The sequence below is a fragment of the Callionymus lyra genome, chromosome 16 (genome assembly GCF_982586985.1).
Source record: "Callionymus lyra chromosome 16, fCalLyr1.hap1.1, whole genome shotgun sequence".
NCBI lineage: Eukaryota > Metazoa > Chordata > Actinopteri > Syngnathiformes > Callionymidae > Callionymus > Callionymus lyra.
In genome coordinates, this window is record NC_141833.1 from 23865105 (window position 1) to 23892353 (window position 27249).

At 39.1% G+C, this 27249-nt stretch overlaps 1 protein-coding gene across 4 annotated transcripts; it reads right to left on the bottom strand.

Annotated features, from left to right (window-relative positions):
- Positions 1–1405: 1405 nt before the first annotated feature.
- On the bottom strand, positions 1406–27249 carry cables1 (Cdk5 and Abl enzyme substrate 1). Of its 4 annotated transcripts, none has more exons than XR_015713535.1 (11): positions 26557–27248; positions 19732–19803; positions 19201–19293; positions 18007–18084; positions 11291–11396; positions 8148–8304; positions 7262–7362; positions 3632–3738; positions 3317–3524; positions 1804–3256; positions 1406–1697 (listed from the first exon to the last, which is right to left on the bottom strand). XR_015713535.1 is itself a non-coding variant. In XM_087811093.1 (11 exons), exons 2-11 carry the CDS (start codon positions 26982–26984, stop codon positions 3116–3118), a joined length of 1491 nt encoding a protein of 496 aa, XP_087667219.1. In that variant the 5' UTR covers positions 26985–27078; positions 27158–27242; the 3' UTR covers positions 1406–3115. The 4 variants fall into 4 exon arrangements, 3 of the variants coding, with proteins under 3 accessions (XP_087667219.1, XP_087667216.1, XP_087667217.1); XM_087811093.1 differs by having other exon boundaries at positions 1406–3256; positions 26557–27078; positions 27158–27242; XM_087811090.1 differs by having other exon boundaries at positions 1406–3256.

Consider the following 27249-nt stretch of genomic DNA (forward strand, 5'->3'; position numbering starts at 1 on the left):
TCATCTGTGATGAGTGTTGACGTGTAGACATACTTTATTACGTTTGAATGATTATCTACTGTGTTTTATTCATTCATTCATCTGTGATGAGTGTTGACCTGTAGATGTACTTTATTACATTAGAATGATTATCTACTGTGTTTTATTCATTCATTCATCTGTGATGATTGTTGACGTGTAGACATACTTTATTACATTAGAATGATTATCTACTGTGTTTTATTCATTCATTCATCTGTGATGATTGTTGACCTGTAGACATACTTTATTACATTAGAATGATTATCTACTGTGTTTTATTCATTCATTCATCTGTGATGAGTGTTGACGTGTAGACATACTTTATTACATTAGAATGATTATCTACTGTGTTTTATTCATTCATTCATCTGTGATGAGTGTTGACGTGTAGACGTATTTTATTACATTAGAATGATTATCTACTGTGTTTTATTCATTCATTCATCTGTGATGAGTGTTGACGTGTAGACGTACTTTATTACATTAGAATGATTATCTACTGTGTTTTATTCATTCATTCATCTGTGATGAGTGTTGACGTGTAGACATACTTTATTACGTTTGAATGATTATCTACTGTGTTTTATTCATTCATTCATCTGTGATGAGTGTTGACCTGTAGACGTACTTTATTACATTAGAATGATTATCTACTGTGTTTTATTCATTCATTCATCTGTGATGATTGTTGACGTGTAGACATACTTTATTACATTAGAATGATTATCTACTGTGTTTTATTCATTCATTCATCTGTGATGAGTGTTGACCTGTAGACGTACTTTATTACATTAGAATGATTATCTACTGTGTTTTATTCATTCATTCATCTGTGATGAGTGTTGACCTGTAGACATACTTTATTATGTTTGAATAATTATCTACTGTGTTTTATTCATTCATTCATCTGTGATGAGTGTTTTTTTTTCATTCATTCATTTTCTAAAGGGTTTTCATTCATTTATTTTCCAAATCTTTTTTTTTCATTCATTCTTCTGTGTTTTTTAATTCATTCATTTTCCAAATTGTTTTTATTCATTCATTCATTTTGTAACGTGTTTTTTCATTCATTCATTTTCTAAAGTGTGTTTTCATTCCTTCATTTTCTAAATTGTATTTATTCATTTTCCAAATAGTTTTTTTTTTCATTCATTCATTTTATTGTGTGTTTGATTCATTTCCAGTGTTTTTTTTAAAGCACCTTAAGTCTATCCCAGCTACTTGGGGTGAGAGGCGGAGGACATCATGAACATGTCGCTATTTTGTCAGACACACAACCATTTATACACAATCTCTTCCACACACAAACACAAACACAAACACAAACCAGCAACACTTCCTGCTGCGATGAACACATGAACGTTGACGCAGAAATAACACAAAGTTGTTGATTGAACAAGCAAAGCAGTTTATTTACAACAATCTTCAAAGATCTTCTGCTCAAGAGTCAAATATCAAAAATCTTTGGGCTCGAAGTCTAAAGTGATTTTTTTAAAAGTTGAAATCAGCAAAATTTCACGTAATTTGGTTTCATTTGGTTGTTAAGCAGCGACACGACGTTCTACTGATTCAGATGGAATTTAGGATCATTCAGAGACACCTGTCAATCAGAGAGACACCTGTCAATCAGAGAGACACCTGTCAATCAGAGAGTCTCCTGTAAATCAGAGAGTCTCCTGTTGATCAGTCTCTCCTGTCAATCAGAGAGTCATCTGTCAATCAGAGTCACCTGTAAATCAGAGTCACCTATCAATCAATGAGTCTCCTGTCAATCAGAGTCACCCGTCAATCAGAGAGTCACCTGTCGATCAGAGAGTCACCTGTCAATCAGAATGTCACCCGTTAATCAGAGAGTCACCTGTCAATCAGAATGTCACCCGTTAATCAGAGAGTCACCTGTCAATCAGAATGTCACCCGTTAATCAGAGAGTCACCTGTCAATCAGAATGTCACCCGTCAATCAGAAAGTCACCTGTCAATCAGAGAATCACCCGTCGATCAGAGAGTCTCCTGTCAATCAGAATGTCACCCGTCAATCAGAGAGTCACCCGTCGATCAGAGAGTCTCCTGTCAATCAGAGAGTCACCCGTCAATCAAGGGCAGAAGGTGTGTGTGGGGGACAGGTGTGATGAGGGTCAGGGTCACACCTGGAGCACCTAAACGTGCTAGAATCCACTCTAACATAGAGCACAGGACGTGGAATCATCGTCCGGAGAGGAAGTTCTTGAGGAGCTTATTTTCTTACTTTAGTCCCAAAACTCTTGGTCCAAAAGTGCACTTTTTCAAAGACGTATGAAACGATGACGACGAGGACGAACAGACAACAGTGTCGCTCAACCAGCGACCAATCATATCAAAGATTATAAAAACGTGATTAGAGATGATGAACAAAAATAAAAGAAGGTACAATCACAGGCCCCGCCCACTTTATAACCATGTGACCTGCTATGGCCGAGTCTCTGAGAGGAAGTGATGCTGTGAGATGATGATGAAGATGATGATGATGAAGATGAAGATGAAGGTGATGATGAAGGTGATGATGATGATGATGAAGATGATGATGATGATGATGATGATGAAGATGAAGGTGATGATGATGATGATTAAGATGAAGGTGATGATGAAGATGATGATGATGATGAAGATGATGATGATGAAGATGAAGGTGATGATGATGATGATGAAGATGAAGGTGATGATGAAGGTGATGATGATGATGATGATGATGAAGATGATGATGATGATGATGATGAAGATGAAGGTGATGATGATGATGATTAAGATGAAGGTGATGATGAAGATGATGATGATGATGTTGATGATGATGAAGATGTTGATGATGATGATGAAGGTGATGAAGATGATGATGAAGATGAAGGTGATGATGATGAAGATGTTGATGATGATGATGAAGGTGATGAAGATGATGATGAAGATGAAGGTGATGATGATGAAGATGTTGATGATGATGATGAAGATGTTGATGATGAAGATGAAGATGTTGATGTTGATAACAATGAAGAAGTTGAGGAAGATGACGTCGAGTCAGCAGGACATCAGGAGGAAGACGTTGACCTCCTGACCTCCACCGATGCTAGCAGGTCTGCAGCAGGCGTCTGTAGTGAGGCATGACCTCGTGCTCGGGCAGGTGCAGGTTGAACTCCAGCGCCACCAGGACGGGGAACTCGAAGGCGATGAGTTCTCGCCGGTTGACCCTGAACCTCTCCTCCAGCTTCTGTGGAGAGAACGAGACGTGGTCGAGGTGTTGTCAAGGTCACCTGCAGCCGTCACTCACGTCGATCAGCAGCTTGACCTCGTGCTTCTTCAGGTCGCCCCCGATCTTGGCGGCGAGCAGGACGCACGCGCCGGCGCACAGCTTACGGTTCTGCTTGTGGAGCTTCCCCTGAAGAACCAGCTTCTCGAAGTAGACGAAGGCCATGGCAACCGTGGGCTCCTCGTAGCTGCACTCGTCCTGAGCCAGCTTCCTGATCTCCCGCTTCAGGCTGAGACAGGAAGTGACACGTGTCAGGGAGGAAGTGACTCGGAGCCAATGACAACACTGGTCTGTTGACGTGGATCAGCTGTTGAGTCACATGACCTGTTGGTTTACCTGCGGATCTTACTGAGCGTGAGTCGAATGTGTGGAAACTTCTCCTTGAAGGTCTCGTTCATGTCCTTCTTCAGGTCCGAAGGTTTGACGTATTCGATGACGGTCGTCTGGAAACATTTGACACGTGAAGACGAGACCAGTTGAACCTGAGATGATCATGTGATCGTCTATTTGACCTGATCATGTGATCGTCTATTTGACCTGATCATGTGATCATCTATTTGACCTGATCATGTGATCGTCTATTTGACCTGATCATGTGATCGTCTATTTGACCTGGAGATGATCATGTGATCGTCTATTTGACCTGATCATGTGATCGTCTATTTGACCTGGAGATGATCATGTGATCGTCTATTTGACCTGAGATGATCATGTGATCGTCTATTTGACCTGATCATGTGATCGTCTATTTGACCTGGAGATGATCATGTGATCGTCTATTTGACCTGATCATGTGATCGTCTATTTGACCTGGAGATGATCATGTGATCGTCTATTTGACCTGGAGATGATCATGTGATCGTCTATTTGAACTGAGATGATCATGTGATCGTCTATTTGACCTGATCATGTGATCGTCTATTTGACCTGATCATGTGATCGTCTATTTGACCTGAGATGATCATGTGATCGTCTATTTGACCTGATCATGTGATCGTCTATTTGACCTGGAGATGATCATGTGATCGTCTATTTGACCTGATCATGTGATCGTCTATTTGACCTGGAGATGATCATGTGATCGTCTATTTGACCTGATCATGTGATCGTCTATTTGACCTGGAGATGATCATGTGATCGTCTATTTGATCTGATCATGTGATCGTCTATTTGACCTGGAGATGATCATGTGATCGTCTATTTGACCTGATCATGTGATCGTCTATTTGACCTGGAGATGATCATGTGATCGTCTATTTGACCTGATCATGTGATCGTCTATTTGACCTGGAGATGATCATGTGATCGTCTATTTGACCTGGAGATGATCATGTGATCGTCTATTTGACCTGATCATGTGATCGTCTATTTGACCTGGAGATGATCATGTGATCGACTATTTGACCTGATCATGTGATCGTCTATTTGACCTGGAGATGATCATGTGATCGTCTAATTGACCTGATCATGTGATCGTCTATTTGACCTGGAGATGATCATGTGATCGTCTAATTGACCTGATCATGTGATCGTCTATTTGACCTGGAGATGATCATGTGATCGACTATTTGACCTGATCATGTGATCGTCTATTTGACCTGGAGATGATCATGTGATCGACTATTTGACCTGATCATGTGATCGTCTATTTGACCTGGAGATGATCATGTGATCGTCTATTTGACCTGATCATGTGATCGTCTATTTGACCTGGAGATGATCATGTGATCGTCTATTTGACCTGATCATGTGATCGTCTATTTGACCTGGAGATGATCACGTGATTCTACAATGAATAACTTTTTACTTATGGTTCTTATTAATTACATTGTATTTTCTAAATTGTTTTATTGTTTACTTTCAAATTTCATTATATTTATTCATTATATTATGTTTATTTTTTTGTTTTATTAAAAATAGTTTTTACTGTTTCTTTTCTAATGTATATTGTTTATGTCAGTAAACAGTTTAGAAAATACAATGAAATAAACAAAACAAATATATTCAAAGTTATTAATTATACAATAAAATACATGTTCAACACTTTAATAAAACGTCAAAGAATAAACAATATTTAAAAATATTAATAATTAAATAATTAAAAGTAAATCCATGTTAAAACAAACTGCATTTTTAACTAAATACTATTGAAATAAAGAAGGTAAAAACCATAAAAACACACCAACAGAGCCTTCACACAGTTGTGCGTCTGCTCGGACACACAACTGTGTTGTCGCCGTAACACGAGGAAGAGAAAAACAACAGTCTGGCCTTGACTGAATATTTCAACTATGTCGCTGCTGTTATTGTGCGTCGCTGTTGTTATTGTGCGTCGCTGCTGTTTTTGTGCGTCGCTGCTGTTATTGTGCGTCGCTGCTGTTATTGTGCGTCGCTGCTGTTATTGTGCGTCGCTGCTGTTATTGTGCGTCGCTGCTGTTATTGTGCATCGCTGATGTTATTGTGCGTTGCTTCCGTTACTGTGCCACTGACGTTATTGTGTGTCGCTGCCATTATTTTTGCGTCGCTTCCGTTATTGTGCGTCACTTCAGTTATTGTGCGTCGCTTCCGTTATTGTGCGTCACTTCAGTTATTGTGCGTCGCTTCCCTATTGTGCGTCACTTCAGTTATTGTGCGTCGCTTCCGTTATTGTGCGTCGCTTCCGTTATTGTGCGTCGCTTCCGTTATTGTGCGTCACTTCCGTTATTGTGCGTCGCCGCAGTTATTGTGCGTCGCCGCAGTTATTGTGCGTCGCCGCAGTTATTGTGTGTTGCCGCTGTTATTGTGCGTCACTTCCGTTATTGTGCGTCGCCGCCGTCATTGTGCGTCGCCGCTGTTATTGTGCGTCGTTGCCGTTATTGTGCGTCGCCGCAGTTATTGTGTGTTGCCGCTGTTATTGTGCGTCACTTCCGTCATTGTGTGTCGCCGCTGTTATTGTGCGTCGTTGCCGTTATTGTGCCACTGACATTATTGTGCGTCGCCGCAGTTATTGTGTGTTGCCGCTGTTATGGTGCGTCTCCGCTGTTATTGTGCGTCACTTCCGTTATTGTGCGTCGTCGCCGTCATTGTGTGTCGCCGCTGTTATTGTGCGTTGCTTCCGTTATTGTGTCACTGACGTTATTGTGTCACTGACGTTATTGTGCGTCGCTGCCATTATTGTGCGTCGCTACAGCGGGACAGTATTGACTGAAGTCGTTCCTCTGTGAGTCAATGTTGTTAAATAACTTCAACACTTCCTGTCACGACTCATGTCTTCCTGCGTCTTTGAAGCCGATAATAGTTTCTTTATTTACACTCGACTGTTGACGAAACAAACGGTTTCAACGCTTCAGGAACTTTTTTTAAACGTCTTTTCATCAGAAACACGTCGAGATTAATCTTAACTTGAGGAGTTTAAACCTTAACTTAACGACAAACTCAATGTTTACAATTGTTACCGTAAACAACATTGTTACAGCTAAGTTAGCGACACATGCTAACATGCTAACAATGCTTTGTCAGTGATGAGACGATACACACGAATAATATGAAGTTAAAATATATATATATATATAAATATAGTGAATCTACTCTTTTGTTCTGCATTATGGTTTCATATGAAAACAATCAAAGAGTGACGAGTCATCAACTTGCTACTTGCTAGCATCTAAGCTAACATATGAGCTACATCGCTAATAAAAGTTGCAACAAACTTCAAAACAGTTTTTATTGAACTACTGAACATTTACTTCTAGATTTGCTATTTTAACTTTTACTATTGTTTAAATTTTTAGGTAAAATTTAGGTCATTAAATTTCAATAAGTTTAAAATAAGGTTTTAAAAGTGACACACGTGTGTTGATTCTTTCGCATTAGCATAGGTTAGCTCATGCTAAATGCTAATCTAGTTGTGAGTTGTAGTTTTGTGTATTAAAGTTAATACACATGTTTAAAAATGTGTATTGATTCATGAAGGTCAGATGTTCTCACCATGTATGAAGGGAAGATCAGGACTCGCTTGTGTTTCCCACAAGGCCACTGGGGGTCGTCCAGCAGGTTGGGGTCGTAGTCCCTGAACTCCAGCTCGTTCCCTGGAGCACGAGTGGACATGATGAGTCGGGGTCAGGGTCAGGGTCGGGTTCAGGGTCGCAGTTGGGATCACGGTCTGGGTCGGGTACAGGGTTGGGGTCAGGGTCAGGGGTCTGAGTCTGGGTCGGGTTCAGAGTCTGGTTCAGGGTCAGGTTCAGGGTCGCGGCCGGGGTCACGGTCTGGGTGGGTCTGGTTCGGGTTCAGGGTCAGGTTCAGGTTCAGTGTCAGGGTCAGGGTCAGGTTCAGGGTCAGGGTCAGGTTCAGGGTCAGGGTCACGGTCGGGATCAGGGTCGTGTTCGGGGTTGGGGTCTGGGTCGGGTCAGGTTCGGGGTCAGGGTCTAGGTCAGGTTCAGAGTCGGGGTCAGGGTCGGGTTCAGGGTCAGGGGTCTGGGTCTGGGTTGGGTTCAGAGTCTGGTTCAGGGTCGCGGTCGGGGTCAGTGTCAGGGGTCTGGGTTCAGGGTCAGGGTCAGGGTTAGGGTCAGGGTCAGGGTCAGGTTCAGGTTCAGCTTCAGTGTCGCGGTCGGGATCAGGGTCGGGTTCGGGGTCGGGGTCTGGGTCGGGTCAGGTTCGGGGTCGGGTTCAGGGTCAGGTTCAGGTTCAGGGTCACGGTCGGGATCATGGTCAGGGTCGGGGTCAGGGTCAGGTTCAGGGTCACGGTCGGGATCATGGTCAGGGTCGGGGTCAGGGTCAGGTTCAGGGTCGCGGTCGGGATCATGGTCAGGGTCGGGGTCAGGGTCAGGTTCAGGGTCGCGTTCGGGATCAGGGTCAGGGTCGGGGTCAGGCTCACCTGTGTCCATGCTGCTCTGGTTGCTGTTAGCTCGGCCCAGACTCAGACTGCGATGACTGGCGTTGCGAGACTGACAGAAGGAGGACGTGGAGTCGATGGTGTTCCTGCGACCCCCCAGCACGTTGGTCGGGTACAGGAACTGAGTGTAGGACACCGTCTGGAACAGAGACTCCATGATTGACCTGTGGTCTGTCACCGCGCGTCACTACTGACAGATTGATGAGTCTGACGAGGCGTTTGTTTCGTTCACCTTCAGTGACGAGACACGATTTTACACGTTTCAAATGAAAGTTTTTGTTTAGAAGGTCAAACTGAGCTTGTATATGTGTAGTATTGTCTAGTACTTGACTCTGGTGTTGTGATAGTGTAGTAACAAGTATATATGTGTAGTATTGTCTAGTACTTGACTCTGGTGTTGTGATAGTGTAGTAACAAGTATATATGTGTAGTATTGTCTAGTACTTGACTCTGGTGTTGTGATAGTGTAGTAACAAGTATATATGTGTAGTATTGTCTAGTACTTGACTCTGGTGTTGTGATAGTGTAGTAACAAGTATATATGTGTAGTATTGTCTAGTACTTGACTCTGGTGTTGTGATAGTGTAGTAACAAGTATATATGTGTAGTATTGTCTAGTACTTGACTCTGGTGTTGTGATAGTGTAGTAACAAGTATATATGTGTAGTATTGTCTAGTACTTGACTCTGGTGTTGTGATAGTGTAGTAACAAGTATATGTGTGTAGTATTGTCCAGTACTTGACTCTGGTGTTGTGATAGTGTAGTAACTAGTATATATGTGTAGTATTGTCTAGTACTTGACTCTGGTGTTGTGATAGTGTAGTAACAAGTATATATGTGTAGTATTGTCTAGTACTTGACTCTGGTGTTGTGATAGTGTAGTAACAAGTATATGTGTGTAGTATTGTCCAGTACTTGACTCTGGTGTTGTGATAGTGTAGTAACAAGTATATATGTGTAGTATTGTCTAGTACTTGACTCTGGTGTCGTGATAGTGTAGTAACAAGTATATATGTGTAGTATTGTCTAGTACTCGACTCTGGTGTTGTGATAGTGTAGTAACAAGTATATATGTGTAGTATTGTCTAGTACTTGACTCTGGTGTTGTGATAGTGTAGTAACAAGTATATGTGTGTAGTATTGTCCAGTACTTGACTCTGGTGTTGTGATAGTGTAGTAACAAGTATATATGTGTAGTATTGTCTAGTACTTGACTCTGGTGTTGTGATAGTGTAGTAACAAGTATATATGTGTAGTATTGTCTAGTACTTGACTCTGGTGTTGTGATAGTGTAGTAACAAGTATATATGTGTAGTATTGTCTAGTACTTGACTCTGGTGTTGTGATAGTGTAGTAACAAGTATATGTGTGTAGTATTGTCCAGTACTTGACTCTGGTGTTGTGATAGTGTAGTAACTAGTATATATGTGTAGTATTGTCTAGTACTTGACTCTGGTGTTGTGATAGTTTAGTAACAAGTATATATGTGTAGTATTGTCTAGTACTTGACTCTGGTGTTGTGATAGTGTAGTAACAAGTATATATGTGTAGTATTGTCTAGTACTTGACTCTGGTGTTGTGATAGTGTAGTAACAAGTATATGTGTGTAGTATTGTCCAGTACTTGACTCTGGTGTTGTGATAGTGTAGTAACTAGTATATATGTGTAGTATTGTCTAGTACTTGACTCTGGTGTTGTGATAGTGTAGTAACAAGTATATATGTGTAGTATTGTCTAGTACTTGACTCTGGTGTTGTGATAGTGTAGTAACAAGTATATGTGTGTAGTATTGTCCAGTACTTGACTCTGGTGTTGTGATAGTGTAGTAACAAGTATATATGTGTAGTATTGTCTAGTACTTGACTCTGGTGTCGTGATAGTGTAGTAACAAGTATATATGTGTAGTATTGTCTAGTACTTGACTCTGGTGTTGTGATAGTGTAGTAACAAGTATATATGTGTAGTATTGTCTAGTACTTGACTCTGGTGTTGTGATAGTGTAGTAACAAGTATATGTGTGTAGTATTGTCCAGTACTTGACTCTGGTGTTGTGATAGTGTAGTAACAAGTATATATGTGTAGTATTGTCTAGTACTTGACTCTGGTGTTGTGATAGTGTAGTAACAAGTATATATGTGTAGTATTGTCTAGTACTTGACTCTGGTGTTGTGATAGTGTAGTAACAAGTATATATGTGTAGTATTGTCTAGTACTTGACTCTGGTGTTGTGATAGTGTAGTAACAAGTATATGTGTGTAGTATTGTCCAGTACTTGACTCTGGTGTTGTGATAGTGTAGTAACAAGTATATATGTGTAGTATTGTCTAGTACTTGACTCTGGTGTTGTGATAGTGTAGTAACAAGTATATATGTGTAGTATTGTCTAGTACTTGACTCTGGTGTTGTGATAGTGTAGTAACAAGTATATATGTGTAGTATTGTCTAGTACTTGACTCTGGTGTTGTGATAGTGTAGTAACAAGTATATGTGTGTAGTATTGTCCAGTACTTGACTCTGGTGTTGTGATAGTGTAGTAACTAGTATATATGTGTAGTATTGTCTAGTACTTGACTCTGGTGTTGTGATAGTGTAGTAACAAGTATATATGTGTAGTATTGTCCAGTACTTGACTCTGGTGTTGTGATAGTGTAGTAACAAGTATATGTGTGTAGTATTGTCCAGTACTTGACTCTGGTGTTGTGATAGTGTAGTAACAAGTATATATGTGTAGTATTGTCCAGTACTTGACTCTGGTGTTGTGATAGTGTAGTAACAAGTATATATGTGTAGTATTGTCCAGCACTTGACTCTGGTGTTGTGATAGTGTAGTAACAAGTATATATGTGTAGTATTGTCCAGCACTTGACTCAGGTGTTGTGATAGTGTAGTAACAAGTATAGATGTGTAGTATTGTCCAGTACTTGACTCTGGTGTTGTGATAGTGTAGTAACAAGTATAGATGTGTAGTATTGTCCAGTACTTGACTCGGGTGTCATAATGCTTTGCCGCCCAGCCAACCAATCCCAGCTGTTCTGACATAACAACATGGATGTAGAATTCAAATGAGTAAAAAACGACGAGTTAAACAAGTTAAACTACAACTTGGTGAGTTTCTTTTGCTCACCTTCCCATCCGCACCAAGCTCCACCCCCTCGAGCCCGATCACCATCTCTTTGGCGCTCACGCCTCCAGACGGGTGGCGCTGGCGTCCTCCTTCCAGCTTCACATCCCTGTGGATCAGAACCTCTTGTTAGACGTCCTGCTGCAGGTCCAGCATCTTCTCTGATGGACGCACTCGTTCGTCTCGTGATGGCGTCACACTGAGTGTCAGACCATGTGACTCAGGAGCGTCGGCGAGGAACTGATTCGATTACTGTCGTCGAACATGAGAAGATCACATGTTCTAGTCGATCCTTTATTCATGTCGTTACTCTCACGTGTAGCTCAGTGAGAAAGTTGTGTTTCGCCTCAAGAAGTAACAACTTTGAACGTATTATTGTTTGAAGAACATGTCGTGTTAGACCATGAATCTAATATTAAACTTTACTTTTGTTGCTACATACCTATACGCAGCTAACATGCTATGTAGCTAACAAAAACATGGAAGCTAATAAAGAAGGTAATATGCTATGCAGCTAACATAAACATAGAAGCTAATAAAGAAGGTAATATGCTATGCAGCTAACATAAACATAGAAGCTTATATAGAAGCTAACATGCTATGCAGCTAACATAAACATACAAGCTTATATAGAAGCTAACATGCTATGCAGCTAACATAAACATGGAAGCTAATAAAGAAGGTAATATGCTATGCAGCTAACATAAACATAGAAGCTAATAAAGAAGGTAATATGCTATGCAGCTAACATAAACATAGAAGCGTATATAGAAGCTAACATGCTATGCAGCTAACATAAACATACAAGCTTATATAGAAGCTAACATGCTATGCAGCTAACATAAACATGGAAGCTAATAAAGAAGGTAATATGCTATGCAGCTAACATAAACATAGAAGCTAATAAAGAAGGTAATATGCTATGCAGCTAACATAAACATAGAAGCTAATAAAGAAGGTAATATGCTATGTAGCTAACATAAACATAGAAGCTAATAAAGAAGGTAATATGCTATGTAGCTAACATTGAAGCTAATATGCTATGTAGCTAACATAAACATAGAAGCTAATAAAGAAGGTAATATGCTATGTAGCTAACATAAACATAGAAGCTAATAAAGAAGGTAATATGCTATGTAGCTAACATAAACATACAAGCTTATATTGTAGCTAACATTCTATGTAGCTAACATAAACATAGAAGCTAATAAAAAGCTAATATGCTATGTAGCTAACATAAACATACAAGCTAATATAAGCAATTAAGTAATTTGTATTTATAAAGCACTTTTCCAGACCAGGGTCACAAAGCAACATTCTATGTAGCTAACATAAACATACAAGCTTATATAAGGGCTAACATGCTATGTAGCTAACATAAACATACAAGCTTATATAAGGGCTAATAATACATAAATGCAAAAATACAGAACATTTGCCCAGAAAGTTTTTTTTATTCGAACATGATTAACTCGATACATTTGGATTATTTTAGGAAACGTATGTTTTAGTTGTTAAATGAGAAATATTTGATTGTAAATCCATAATTCAATATAAAAAAAACAATATTTCCTTTCAATGAAAATGAAAATACACATTAAAGCAGTAAATTGAACTTAAGTGATTCTTTTAGTGACACTTACCTCATTCATTTAAATCTAAAATGTTATTTAACTTCTTTTCAGAGAGTTTGTTGTGAAGCTGCAGAAACAAAACCTTTAATTGAGGCTCATGGCTGCAGGCCTGCGATCAATATTAGATCAATATTAGATCAATATTAGATCAATATTAGTCTTGAGACGTCGTTGTTTTCTCGTCACACTCGGCGTCTCGTCGCGTTCACGGCGCGACGGATGATCACATGACCGCGGCGATCACATGACCGCGGCGATCACATGACCCAACGATCACATGACCGCGGCGATCACATGACCAAACGATCACATGACTGCGGCGATCACATGACCCAACGATCACATGACCGCGGCGATCACATGACCCAACGATCACATGACCGCGGCGATCAAATGACCGCGGCGATCACATGACCGCGGCGATCACATGACCCAACGATCACATGACCGCGGCGATCACATGACCCAACGATCACATGACCCAACGATCACATGACCGCGGCGATCACATGACCCAACGATCACATGACCCAACGATCACATGACCGCGGCGATCACATGACCGCGGCGATCACATGACCCAACGATCACATGACCGCGGCGATCACATGACCCAACGATCACATGACCGCGGCGATCACTTGACCCAACGATCACATGACCGCGGCGATCACATGACCCAACGATCACATGACCGCGGCGCTGTGAAGACATGGTCGGACACAGACGGACAGAACCAGCACCAGAGGAAGCAGAAGAAGAAGAAGAAGCAGGAAACCTTCTAGACAGAGCGTTTCTAAGAAGCCGCGAGAAGAACACGATGCAACAGTCGAGCAGCATGCGTGGACTGATCAGGCATCTGAGTGACATCATCCCAGCAGACCCCCGACACCCGGGGTCACCCCATCACCCCCATCACCCCCATCACCCCGATCACAGGCAGGATATGACATCATTCACGTCACAAACATCCAGACGCAGGAAAAGCACTTTGATGGAGACACGTTTGATTCTTGATGGAAAAGGAATCACGAGTCGCTGAATCGAATCGTTCCGAGTGAACAAAAGAGAAGAAACTGAGGGTTGAGGCGCAGAAGCATCTTTCACACCTGGAGGAGTAAATAGTTTTGTTATTATTATTATTTCCAGTGATTCAAAAACAGCAGGAACTTTGACGTGACATTACAGAATTAATTAAAATGTAATACGATAAGTTAAGTAACAATTAAGTGGTGTATAAATGATTAATATAATTAAAATAAAGTGCAAATTAATTAAATATTATTCATGATCACAACAGAACGAGTTGCTGAACTCTTGATATAATGCATGCATGCATTAAATACTCTTTAACTGCTAGTTACACATGCTTACATAGCATGATCGCAAATATAGCAGCCTACATGCTATATAGCTAACATAAAAATAAAAGATGATATAGAAGCTAACATGCTATGTACCTAACATAAACATACACGCCAATATAGAAGCTAAGATGCTATGTAGCTTACATAAACATACAAGCTAATATAGAAGTTAACATGCTATGTAGCTAATATAAACACACACGCCAATATAGAAGCTAACATGCTATGTAGCTAACATAAACATACACGCCAATATAGAAGCTAACATGCTATGTAGTTAACATAAAAATACAAGCCAATATAGAAGCTAACATGCTATGTAGCTAACATAAAAATACAAGCCAATATAGAAGCTAACATGCTATGTATCTAACATAAACATACACGCCAATATAGAAGCTAACATGCTATGTAGCTAACATAAACATACAAGCCAATATAGAAGCTAACCTGCTATGTAGCTAACATAAAGATAGATGCCAATATAGAAGCTAACATGCTATGTAGCTAATATAAACACACACGCCAATATAGAAGCTAACATGCTATGTAGCTAACATAAACATACACGCCAATATAGAAGCTAACATGCTATGTAGTTAACATAAAAATACAAGCCAATATAGAAGCTAACATGCTATGTAGCTAACATAAAAATACAAGCCAATATAGAAGCTAACATGCTATGTATCTAACATAAACATACACGCCAATATAGAAGCTAACATGCTATGTAGCTAACATAAACATACACGCCAATATAGAAGCTAACATGCTATGTAGCTAACATAAACATACAAGCTAATATAGAAGCTAACATGCTATGTAGCTAACATAAACATACAAGCTAATATAGAAGCTAACATGTTATGTAGCTAACATAAACATACAAGCTAATATAGAAGCTAACATGTTATGTAGCTAACATAAACATACACGCCAATATAGAAGCTAACATGCTATGTAGCTAACATAAACATACAAGCTAATATAGAAGCTAACATGTTATGTAGCTAAGATAAAACTCTTTAACCTATTAATAATTAAGAATGACTCATTTTTGAATAAAGGTTTTAACATAAATGTTATAAATGTCAACAGTAAAATAAATGTTTTAATTTTCCTGGATTAGTTTTGTTTTCTTCAGCAGCAACAACAAGGTTCGTCTCCTCAGGACGTGTTTATTTCCACTTTATTACTTCCATACGTTTCTCTTCCCAACAACGACTTTGTTGATTCAGTGAAAACAAAACAACGACTTGAAGCAACAAACTGTCTGAACATGTTTAAACAAACGCTTTTGTTTCCTGAACAGTAATGTTGAAGCTCAAGTTCAACTGAAGAACTACGTCTTTATCAGAAGCTGAACATTTAATGAAAACTTCTCTGGGATGTGATGCAGTTTTATATTCACAGCTTCTTCAGACTCAGACTCCACATGTTAAATATTTCACCAGACTTCTCACAGATACTGCCACGATGACCCACTTCTAAAATTAGACCCCACTTACGATTTACCCACTTAAGAGTGAATCTGTCGCTCAAACACACTCGTGTTCACACTCGAGCACACAATCGTCAGCAGGTGGTCTTTCTTCAGCAACAACACAACTTAACAGTCGGAACCTTCAGTTCCATCGTGTGAAGCTTTTCTCAGCGTCTGTCAGAGTAACTTCAGTCACATGACCTCAGGTGACGACCACAGGTGAGTCCATGAGACACGAAGATGTGAACAAAACACAACAAACTTCCAACACCAGAACACAACAGATGTGTTGATGTGTATCATGTTACAACAATAGATAGTGATATACAGTGATAGTGTAGTAACAAGGATATATGTGTAGTATTGTCCAGTACTTGACTCTGGTGTTGTGATAGTGTAGTAACAAGTATATATGTGTAGTATTGTCTGGTACTTGACTCTGGTGTTGTGATAGTGTAGTAACAAGTATATATGTGTAGTATTGTCCAGTACTTGACTCTGGTGTTGTGATAGTGTAGTAACAAGTATATATGTGTAGTATTGTCCATTACTTGACTCTGGTGTTGTGATAGTGTAGTAACAAGTATATATGTGTAGTATTGTCCAGTACTTGACTCTGGTGTTGTGATAGTGTAGTAACATGGATATATGTGTAGTATTGTCCAGTATTTGACTCTGGTGTTGTGATAGTGTAGTAACAAGTATATATGTGTAGTATTGTCCAGCACTTGACTCTGGTGTTGTGATAGTGTAGTAACAAGTATATATGTGTAGTATTGTCCAGCACTTGACTCTGGTGTTGTGATAGTGTAGTAACAAGTATATATGTGTAGTATTGTCCAGTACTTGACTCTGGTGTTGTGATAGTGTAGTAACAAGTATATATGTGTAGTATTGTCCAGTACTTGACTCTGGTGTTGTGATAGTGTAGTAACAAGTATACATGTGTAGTATTGTCCAGTACTTGACTCTGGTGTTGTGATAGTGTAGTAACAAGTATATATGTGTAGTATTGTCCAGTACTTGACTCTGGTGTTGTGATAGTGTAGTAACAAGTATATATGTGTAGTATTGTCCAGTACTTGACTCTGGTGTTGTGATAGTGTAGTAACAAGTATATATGTGTAGTATTGTCCAGTACTTGACTCTGGTGTTGTGATAGTGTAGTAACAAGTATATATGTGTAGTACTTTACTCTGGTGTTGTGATAGTGTAGTAACAAGTATATATGTGTAGTATTGTCCAGTACTTGACTCTGGTGTTGTGATAGTGTAGTAACAAGTATATATGTGTAGTAGTGTCCAGTACTTGACTCTGGTGTTGTGATAGTGTAGTAACAAGTATATATGTGTAGTATTGTCTAGTACTTGACTCTGGTGTTGTGATAGTGTAGTAACAAGTATATATGTGTAGTATTGTCCAGTACTTGACTCTGGTGTTGTAGTATTTACAGACCACGTGACTCTTGACAAAGTCGTAACTACTTTCATTAGTTTTCAAACCAAAATATGTCCAAACATCAGCTTTAAAAGCTGCTGGACTCACTGTATCCTCTCGTCCTCAGCCATTGCCAGGATTTAATTCTTTTGAATGAACAGCCAACCAATCACAGCTGTCAACAAAGTTTAAATGCAATATAAAAATTACCAAACGCGCTGAATGTTTGGAGGCGAATTTAAGTAAAAAAAAACTATTTTATTTCATACAAACTTTATTGAAATATACACCATTAAAGAACTATAATAAATATATACATGTATTGATAAAGTGCTGTAGAATAAAATGATATTGACGTGTATGAATATTCTCTCACACCTGTATAATCCTACAGTAGTAATATCGTTGTCATGAGCCTGACCTGACAGACGGGGGCAGTAGAGTTCCAGAACTCGCTCGCACAACACAGGGATTGAAGGTCAACACGAGTCAAACTTCCTGATATTTCAACCGTGGAGATGTTTTGACGGACAGATCCTGACATCAACTCATGGATGGATCTGAAGCACCAGCGCAGCCATGCAGGGCGTCACTCGTGTTAAAGCCAAAGCCACGATAACGAGATGAGGAACGAGAATGAAGCCACCAGAGAGCTGAGATGTTACTGGTCTTCAAGGTCATGAACGACAGGACAGTGCAGCTACCGAAGAGCAGCTCATTGAAGGAAGTGCATCCACAGGATAAAGGGATGAGGAGGAGAGGAGGAACAGGCGGATCATGCGGACGGATACATACCCTGCTTGGCTACAATCTCGATAGGGCAGCACAGAAAATACACTATAGAAGGATCTTCTGCCACTGATAAGGACTATCCTATAAGAAACAAAACAGGCTAATCAATGAATCGAGGAGCGATCAGGATCTAGAAAGAAGTGAGGCTTCAACACTCGTGTGTTCATCCAACACATGAACTCCTGCAGGAAGTGACGTGTTGACGGTGTTGGTGAGGTTGTGTGAGGTGTGTTGACAGTTTGATAGTGTTGATGATGATGGAGTTAAGAGTGGTGATTGTGTTGACGGTGTTGGTATTGTTGAAGATGTTGAAGTTGTTAACGGTGTTGATGGTGGAAGTGTTGAGATTGTTGATGGTTTTGAGGGGTGATGGCGTTGACAGCGTTCAGATTGGTGACGGTGTCCAGGTGTTACCGCTGTTGACATTAGTGAAGGTGTTGAAGTTGTTGCCTGTGTTGAGAATGTGGATGGTGTTGAGACTGTTGACGGTGTTGAAGTTGTTGACGGTGTTGAAGTTGTTGACGGTGTTGAGATGTTGATGGTGTTGAGACATGATGGTTTTTAAGTTGTTGACGGTGTTGAAGTTGTTGACGGTGTTGAAGTTGTTGAGCTTGTTGACTGTGTTAAGAATGTTGATGGTGTTGAGACATGATGGTTTTTAAGTTGTTGACTGTGTTGAGATTGTAGATGGTGTTGAAAAATTTTAAGTTGTTAACAGTGTTAAAGTTGTTGATGGTGACAGTGTTGACGGTGTTGAGAGTGTTGACGGTGTTGAGTGTTGACGATGTTGAAGGTGTTGACGGTGTTGAGTGTTGAAGGTGTTGACGGTGTAAAAGTTGTTGAAGTTGTTGAGAATGTTGACGGTGTTGAGAGTGTTGAAGGTGTTGACGGTGTAAAAGTTGTTGAAGTTGTTGAGAATGTTGACGGTGTTGAGAGTGTTGAAGGTGTTGACGGTGTTAAAGTTGTTGAGAATGTTGACGTGTTGAGAGTGTTGTAGGTGTTGACGGTGTTAAAGTTGTTGAAGTTGTTGAGAATGTTGACGGTGTTGAGAGTGTTGAAGGTGTTGACGGTGTTAAAGTTGTTGAGAATGTTGACGGTGTTGAGAGTATTGACGGTGTTGAGTGTTGAGAGTGTTGCTGACGTGTGTGTCGACCTCTACACCAGTCAGACGGTGTTGTGTGTTGACGGTGTTCATACCTTCCATTGCGCATGTCGTGTTGCCGCATGTTCTTGATGAAGTGAACCTTCTTGAAGCCCTTTGGTCGAGGAGAACCTGAGAGGGTTCGACATCTGCAACAAACACAATCAATAATCAATGCTGTGATCCAAGAACACACGAGACTCAATGAAACTTTATTTAAACATCCTCTCATCACAATGAACAACATTTTCTATAGTTTTTTTGATTTAATGTTCTATGACATTGACTAGAACATCAATACGTCTTTTATTAGTTCTTATGGAAAATAGTCTGAACTGAACCTTTTAAAAAAGGAAAAATATGATCTTTATATTATATTGAATATAATTATTGATTATATATTATATTGAGTATAAGTATTGATTATATATTATATTGAATAAACCATTAAAAAGGTATATTATATTGAATAAACCAAAATATATTAAAAAAAAACTTTAACTGACTTTTTGTTTTGTGCTTCGACTTTAATCACAGTTTTCTTATAATAATTCTATTTATAACAATGTATTGATTCTAAACGTTACCGTCGTAAAGGAGCGTTTTCCTCGATGTCCTCGAGTGTCTCCAGAGACGAGCGCTGAGAGATGAGTCTCCGTCTGAAACAAAACATCAATTCAGCCAAAGAAACAAACGTTTTTTTAACGACTGATTACATTTGTTCATATTCATCATCTTTTAAAGTCTTTATTTTAAACATTTTTGCCTTTAAATCTCAAATAAATATCAATTACAATCTGCAAATAATGTTTTTGATAATAGTTTTTAACAATAACAAGATATACAGCAGCCGGGAAATAACAAGTAAACAAGTGTGTGTGTGTGTGTGTGTGTGTGTCTGTGTGTGTGTGTGTGTGTGTGAAGTTAATATCTAGACTGATAATACTTGAGGTGAAAGTGATGCATTCAGGAACAAAATAAAGGTAGGAATAATACAATTCATGTTTGAAATCAAGTACATTTACTGTGTTAATAAACTCTAAAAACATATATAGTCCAACAGTTTGCGATGAAAGTGGTCGTAATGTTTGTGCAGATTTACATCATAACGAGCTGAACCTCGTTAAACGAGTCAATCTTTGCTTCGACAGTCAATGAACCACAGAGAAGAAATATTAACTTTGAGCTTCAAACTCTCAAGAAGATTTGAAAACCAAGATACTTATATATATTTATATATATTTAATGGTTTGTAAATGTGTTTTACTGCATAAGAATCACGTCTCAACGTCTAAAAAGGTCTAATTTTTCTACGTTTAATTCAAAGTTCCCTCAAATAATGTCTTTAATTATGACTATTAAGAAATATAACATATATATATATATATATATATATATATAATCATTTATAAACGATATAAATTCTGCTTTATTTGTATTTGATGATTTAGATACATTGATTTTATTGTTTTGTGCTTTTAAATAAAACGTAATATTAATATTATTATTATTAATATTGTTGACCTCCTAATTGAAGTCACTCTCACTGAGCCTCAGAGTGAAGAAGAGTCGTCGGTTCAACTCCTGGTCTGAACCTGCAACACTGAACACTTCTGGCACGAGTCGACGACATGAGCTGGACTTTGCTCTGGAGGCTCAGACGAGCAGCAGGACGTGTTTGGAAAACCCAAATGTTTCCAGTCGTGGAAACAGTAACACAGAAGGTCACTCATTCACCGGAGGAGGAGAAGAAGAACAAGGAGAAGAAGAAGGAAAATTTTGATCTTTAACTCGGAGAAAGATGGAACTGTTGATGAACAACTTCGCTTCAATCATCGACTAGAACTTCAACTGACATGTTGAGGAACACTGGGACAAACCAGAGTCTAGAACTTCAACGGTCATGTTGAGGAACACTGGGACAAACCAGAGTCTAGAACTTCAACGGTCATGTTGAGGAACACTGGGACAAACCAGAGTCTAGAACTTCAACTGACATGTTGAGGAACACTTGGACAAAACAGAGTCTAGAACTTCAACGGTCATGTTGAGGAACACTGGGACAAACCAGAGTCTAGAACTTCAACGGTCATGTTGAGGAACACTGGGACAAACCAGAGTCTAGAACTTCAACTGACATGTTGAGGAACACTGGGACAAACCAGAGTCTAGAACTTCAACGGTCATGTTGAGGAACACTTGGACAAAACAGAGTCTAGAACTTCAACGGTCATGTTGAGGAACACTGGGACAAACCAGAGTCTAGAACTTCATCTGTCATGTTGAGGAACACTTGGACAAACCAGAGTCTAGAACTTCATCTGTCATGTTGAGGAACACTGGGACAAACCAGAGTCTAGAACTTCATCTGTCATGTTGAGGAACACTTGGACAAACCAGAGTCTAGAACTTCATCTGTCATGTTGAGGAACACTGGGACAAACCAGAGTCTAGAACTTCATCTGTCATGTTGAGGAACACTGGGACAAACCAGAGTCTAGAACTTCAACTGACATGTTGAGGAACAGGAGGTCCATCCGGATCCTCTCAGAGCAGCAGAAATCTGATCTGGTCCAGAGAGTTTAAGTCTTACAGACGTGTCATGTGACACGAGGTTCTCCTTCAAAAACCATGACTGCAACCTGAGGGAGGAATGACCGAGAACTTCTGGCAGTGACAGCAGAGAACAAGTGTTAGTGACAGCTACATGTTAGCTCAGTGTTAGCTAAATGTTAGCTACATGTTAGCTACATGTTAGCTCAGTGTTAGCTACATATTAGCTCAATTTGATCTACATGTTAGCTCAGTGTTAGCTAAATGTTAGCTCAATGTTAGCACAGTGTTAGCTAAACATTAGCTCAATGTTAGGTACATGTTAGCTCAGTGTTAGCTACACATTAGCTCAATGTTAGCTACATGTTCGCTCAGTGTTAGCTCAGTGTTAGCTCAGTGTAAGCTCAGTATTAACTACACACTAGCTCAATCTTAGCCTCATGTTAGCTACATGTTAGCTTACATTGATTTTCACACACACACACACACACACACACACACAGACACACACACTCACAAACACACACAAACAAAAGGGGGCGTGTCTTCTCATCAGAAGAGGTGGATCTCGTTTTAATAAATCAATAAATCAACTCTTGAACAAATAATTAAATTCCTGCTCTTGAGACAGCTGGCTCGTCCAGTTCCCACATCTGCTCTAGTTGAACATGAAGTCATGTGACCTGAAGGTTCACGAGAATCAACTCTTGTTTTTACACTCGAGTGTTTAGAGATTGTTTTTTGAACTCGAGAGTTTAGAGATTGTTTTTTACACTCGAGAGTTTAGAGATTGTTTTTTACACTCGAGTGTTTAGAGATTGTTTTTTACACTCGAGAGTTTAGAGATTGTTTTTTACACTCGAGAGTTTAAAGATTGTTTTTTACACTCGAGTGTTTAGAGATTGTTTTTTACACTCGAGTGTTTAGAGATTGTTTTTACACTTGTGTGTTTAGAGATTGTTTTTACACTCGAGAGTTTAGAGATTGTTTTTTACACTCAAGTGTTTAGAGATTGTTTTTTACACTCGAGAGTTTAAAGATTGTTTTTTACACTCGAGTGTTTAGAGATTGTTTTTTACACTCGAGAGTCTAAAGATTGTTTTTTACACTCGAGTGTCTAAAGATTGTTTTTACACTCGAGTGTCTAAAGATTATTTTTTACACTCGAGTGTTTAGAGATTGTTTTTTACACTCGAGTGTTTAGAGATTGTTTTTTACACTCGAGTGTTTAGAGATTGTTTTTACACTCGAGAGTTTAGAGATTGTTTTTTACACTCGAGTGTTTAGAGATTGTTTTTTACACTCGAGTGTTTAGAGATTGTTTTTTACACTCGAGTGTTTAGAGATTGTTTTTTACACTCGAGTGTTTAGAGATTGTTTTTTACACTCGAGAGTTTAGAGATTGTTTTTTACACTCGAGTGTTTAGAGATTGTTTTTACACTTGTGTGTTTAGAGATTGTTTTTACACTCGAGAGTTTAGAGATTGTTTTTTACACTCAAGTGTTTAGAGATTGTTTTTTACACTCGAGAGTTTAGAGATTGTTTTTTACACTCGAGTGTTTAGAGATTGTTTTTACACTCGAGTGTTTAGAGATTGTTTTTACACTCGAGTGTTTAGAGATTGTTTTTACACTTGTGTGTTTAGAGATTGTTTTTACACTCGAGTGTTTAGAGATTGTTTTTACACTTGTGTGTTTAGAGATTGTTTTTACACTCGAGTGTTTAGAGATTGTTTTTACACTTGTGTGTTTAGAGATTGTTTTTACACTCGAGAGTTTAGAGATTGTTTTTTACACTCGAGTGTTTAGAGATTGTTTTTTACACTCGAGAGTTTAGAGATTGTTTTTTACACTCGAGTGTTTAGAGATTGTTTTTACACTTGTGTGTTTAGAGATTGTTTTTACACTCGAGTGTTTAGAGATTGTTTTTACACTCGAGTGTTTAGAGATTGTTTTTACACTTGTGTGTTTAGAGATTGTTTTTACACTCGAGTGTCTAAAGATTGTTTTTACACTCGAGTGTTTAGAGATTGTTTTTACACTCGAGTGTTTAGAGATTGTTTTTACACTCGAGTGTTTAAAGATTGTTTTTACACTCGAGTGTCTAAAGATTGTTTTTACACTCGAGTGTTTAAAGATTGTTTTTTACACTCGAGTGTTTAAAGATTGTTTTTACACTCGAGTGTCTAAAGATTGTTTTTTACACTCGAGAGTTTAAAGATTGTTTTTACACTCGAGTGTTTAAAGATTGTTTTTTACACTCGAGTGTCTAAAGATTGTTTTTTACACTCGAGAGTTTAAAGATTGTTTTTACACTCGAGTGTTTAAAGATTGTTTTTTACACTCGAGTGTCTAAAGATTGTTTTTACACTCGAGTGTTTAAAGATTGTTTTTACACTCGAGTGTCTAAAGATTGTTTTTACACTCGAGTGTCTAAAGATTGTTTTTTACACTCGAGTGTTTAAAGATTGTTTTTTACACTCGAGTGTTTAAAGATTGTTTTTACACTCGAGTGTTTAAAGATTGTTTTTTACACTCGAGTGTTTAGAGATTGTTTTTACACTCGAGAGTTTAAAGATTGTTTTTTACACTCGAGTGTTTAGAGATTGTTTTTTACACTCGAGAGTTTAGAGATTGTTTTTTACACTCGAGAGTTTAAAGATTGTTTTTTACACTCGAGTGTTTAGAGATTGTTTTTTACACTCGAGAGTTTAGAGATTGTTTTTTACACTCGAGAGTTTAGAGATTGTTTTTTACACTCGAGTGTTTAGAGATTGTTTTTACACTCGAGTGTTTAGAGATTGTTTTTACACTCGAGTGTTTAGAGATTGTTTTTACACTTGTGTGTTTAGAGATTGTTTTTACACTCGAGTGTTTAGAGATTGTTTTTACACTTGTGTGTTTAGAGATTGTTTTTACACTCGAGTGTTTAGAGATTGTTTTTACACTTGTGTGTTTAGAGATTGTTTTTACACTCGAGAGTTTAGAGATTGTTTTTTACACTCGAGTGTTTAGAGATTGTTTTTTACACTCGAGAGTTTAGAGATTGTTTTTTACACTCGAGTGTTTAGAGATTGTTTTTACACTTGTGTGTTTAGAGATTGTTTTTACACTCGAGTGTTTAGAGATTGTTTTTACACTCGAGTGTTTAGAGATTGTTTTTACACTTGTGTGTTTAGAGATTGTTTTTACACTCGAGTGTCTAAAGATTGTTTTTACACTCGAGTGTTTAGAGATTGTTTTTACACTCGAGTGTTTAGAGATTGTTTTTACACTCGAGTGTTTAAAGATTGTTTTTACACTCGAGTGTCTAAAGATTGTTTTTACACTCGAGTGTTTAAAGATTGTTTTTTACACTCGAGTGTTTAAAGATTGTTTTTACACTCGAGTGTCTAAAGATTGTTTTTTACACTCGAGAGTTTAAAGATTGTTTTTACACTCGAGTGTTTAAAGATTGTTTTTTACACTCGAGTGTCTAAAGATTGTTTTTTACACTCGAGAGTTTAAAGATTGTTTTTACACTCGAGTGTTTAAAGATTGTTTTTTACACTCGAGTGTCTAAAGATTGTTTTTACACTCGAGTGTTTAAAGATTGTTTTTACACTCGAGTGTCTAAAGATTGTTTTTACACTCGAGTGTCTAAAGATTGTTTTTTACACTCGAGTGTTTAAAGATTGTTTTTTACACTCGAGTGTTTAAAGATTGTTTTTACACTCGAGTGTTTAAAGATTGTTTTTTACACTCGAGTGTTTAGAGATCGTTTTTTACACTCGAGAGTTTAGAGATTGTTTTTTACACTCGAGAGTTTAAAGATTGTTTTTTACACTCGAGTGTTTAGAGATTGTTTTTTACACTCGAGAGTTTAGAGATTGTTTTTTACACTCGAGTGTCTAAAGATTGTTTTTTACACTCGAGTGTCTAAAGACTGTTTTTTACACTCGAGAGTTTAGAGATTGTTTTTTACACTCGAGTGTCTAAAGATTGTTTTTTACACTCGAGTGTCTAAAGACTGTTTTTTACACTCGAGAGTTTAGAGATTGTTTTTTACACTCGAGTGTCTAAAGATTGTTTTTTACACTCGAGTGTCTAAAGATTGTTTTTTACACTCGAGTGTCTAAAGATTGTTTTTTACACTCGAGTGTCTAAAGACTGTTTTTTACACTCGAGAGTTTAAAGATTGTTTTTTACACTCGAGTGTTTAAAGATTGTTTTTACACTCGAGTGTCTAAAGATTGTTTTTACACTCAAGTGTTTAAAGATTGTTTTTTACACTCGAGTGTTTAAAGATTGTTTTTTACACTCGAGAGTTTAAAGATTGTAATATAAAGAGATTATATAAACCATCCTGTAACACAACATCGACTGTAGACTTTCATCTAAAGAGACTATATTTAAAACCACGTAACACAAAATAAACTGATCAAAAGAGATCATATTTACCACCTGTTATACAACATTAACTTTAATATAATGAATAAATATTTACCACATAAGACAAGGCTGATCTAAGGCGAGTCTTAACTTCTCAATGAAAGATGTTATCACCCGTAACACATGTTGAAGAGAAGAGATTTAATCTGGTGTGTCGTGGAAACTAAATAAACAACATCAGGTCATGATAACAAGGAGGTTATTATTATTAATTATTATTATTATTATTATTTATGAATCTTCTGGACATGAAATGATGAAAATGTGGTTTTATTGAAACAAATGAAAGTGACTTTGAATGAATGAAACTTTGATGGAATGTTTCAGGACCAGACGTTCCTCTGCCAGATTGAACGACCGTCTCCACAGGGAGCCTGTGTTGATTGACAGCTTGTGTTTCATGGAGTGACGCGCACAGGTGAGTTTACCTGGACCTCTGCAGCTCGACCGCGGGGTTGGCGATCTGTCCTCCGTCCAGCGAGCTCTGGCGGGAGAAGGTCGCGGGTGCGACTCCCTGAGTGTAGGTCTGCAGCCGCGCGCGCGTGGACGCGAAGGGCGAGCTGAAGCCTGAGGGCGCGAACGTTTCCTCGACCTGCGCCTCCGCGGCGGGCGGGGCGGCGCAGGAGCCGACGCTGGCCGCGGGGGCGAGCGCCGCCGGACCGTGTCGAGTCCTGGGCTCCAGAGAACCCTCGTCCTGGTCCTGGTCCTGGTTCTGCTCGTCCTGGACCGGGCGTCCGTCCAGCGAGATGTTGCTGAGGAACGACAGAGCCGCTTGTCTCCGCCGCGGGTCCATGCGTTTCCGCGTCTCCAGGCTGGACTTGATCTGCGGCGGCGCGGAGGCGCTGGTGGCGGCCATGGTCCCGGTCCTGGTCCCGGTCCCGGTCCTGGTGCTCCGAGGGTCACCGCGCAGGCATCCACCCCAGAGCTGAGTCTTACCTCCACACGCTGGACTGTGTGGGGAGAAAACAGGCAGGTCACGTGGCGCCAGTATTGTGGCGCCTCGACCAATCAGGAGCGAGCGTTCTTCACCTTCTGCTGCCGCGCGAGCTCCGTTGATGTTCGGATCACACGTCACTTCTACGTCATCGTGCTGCACTGACACGTCACACCTCATCTCAAGT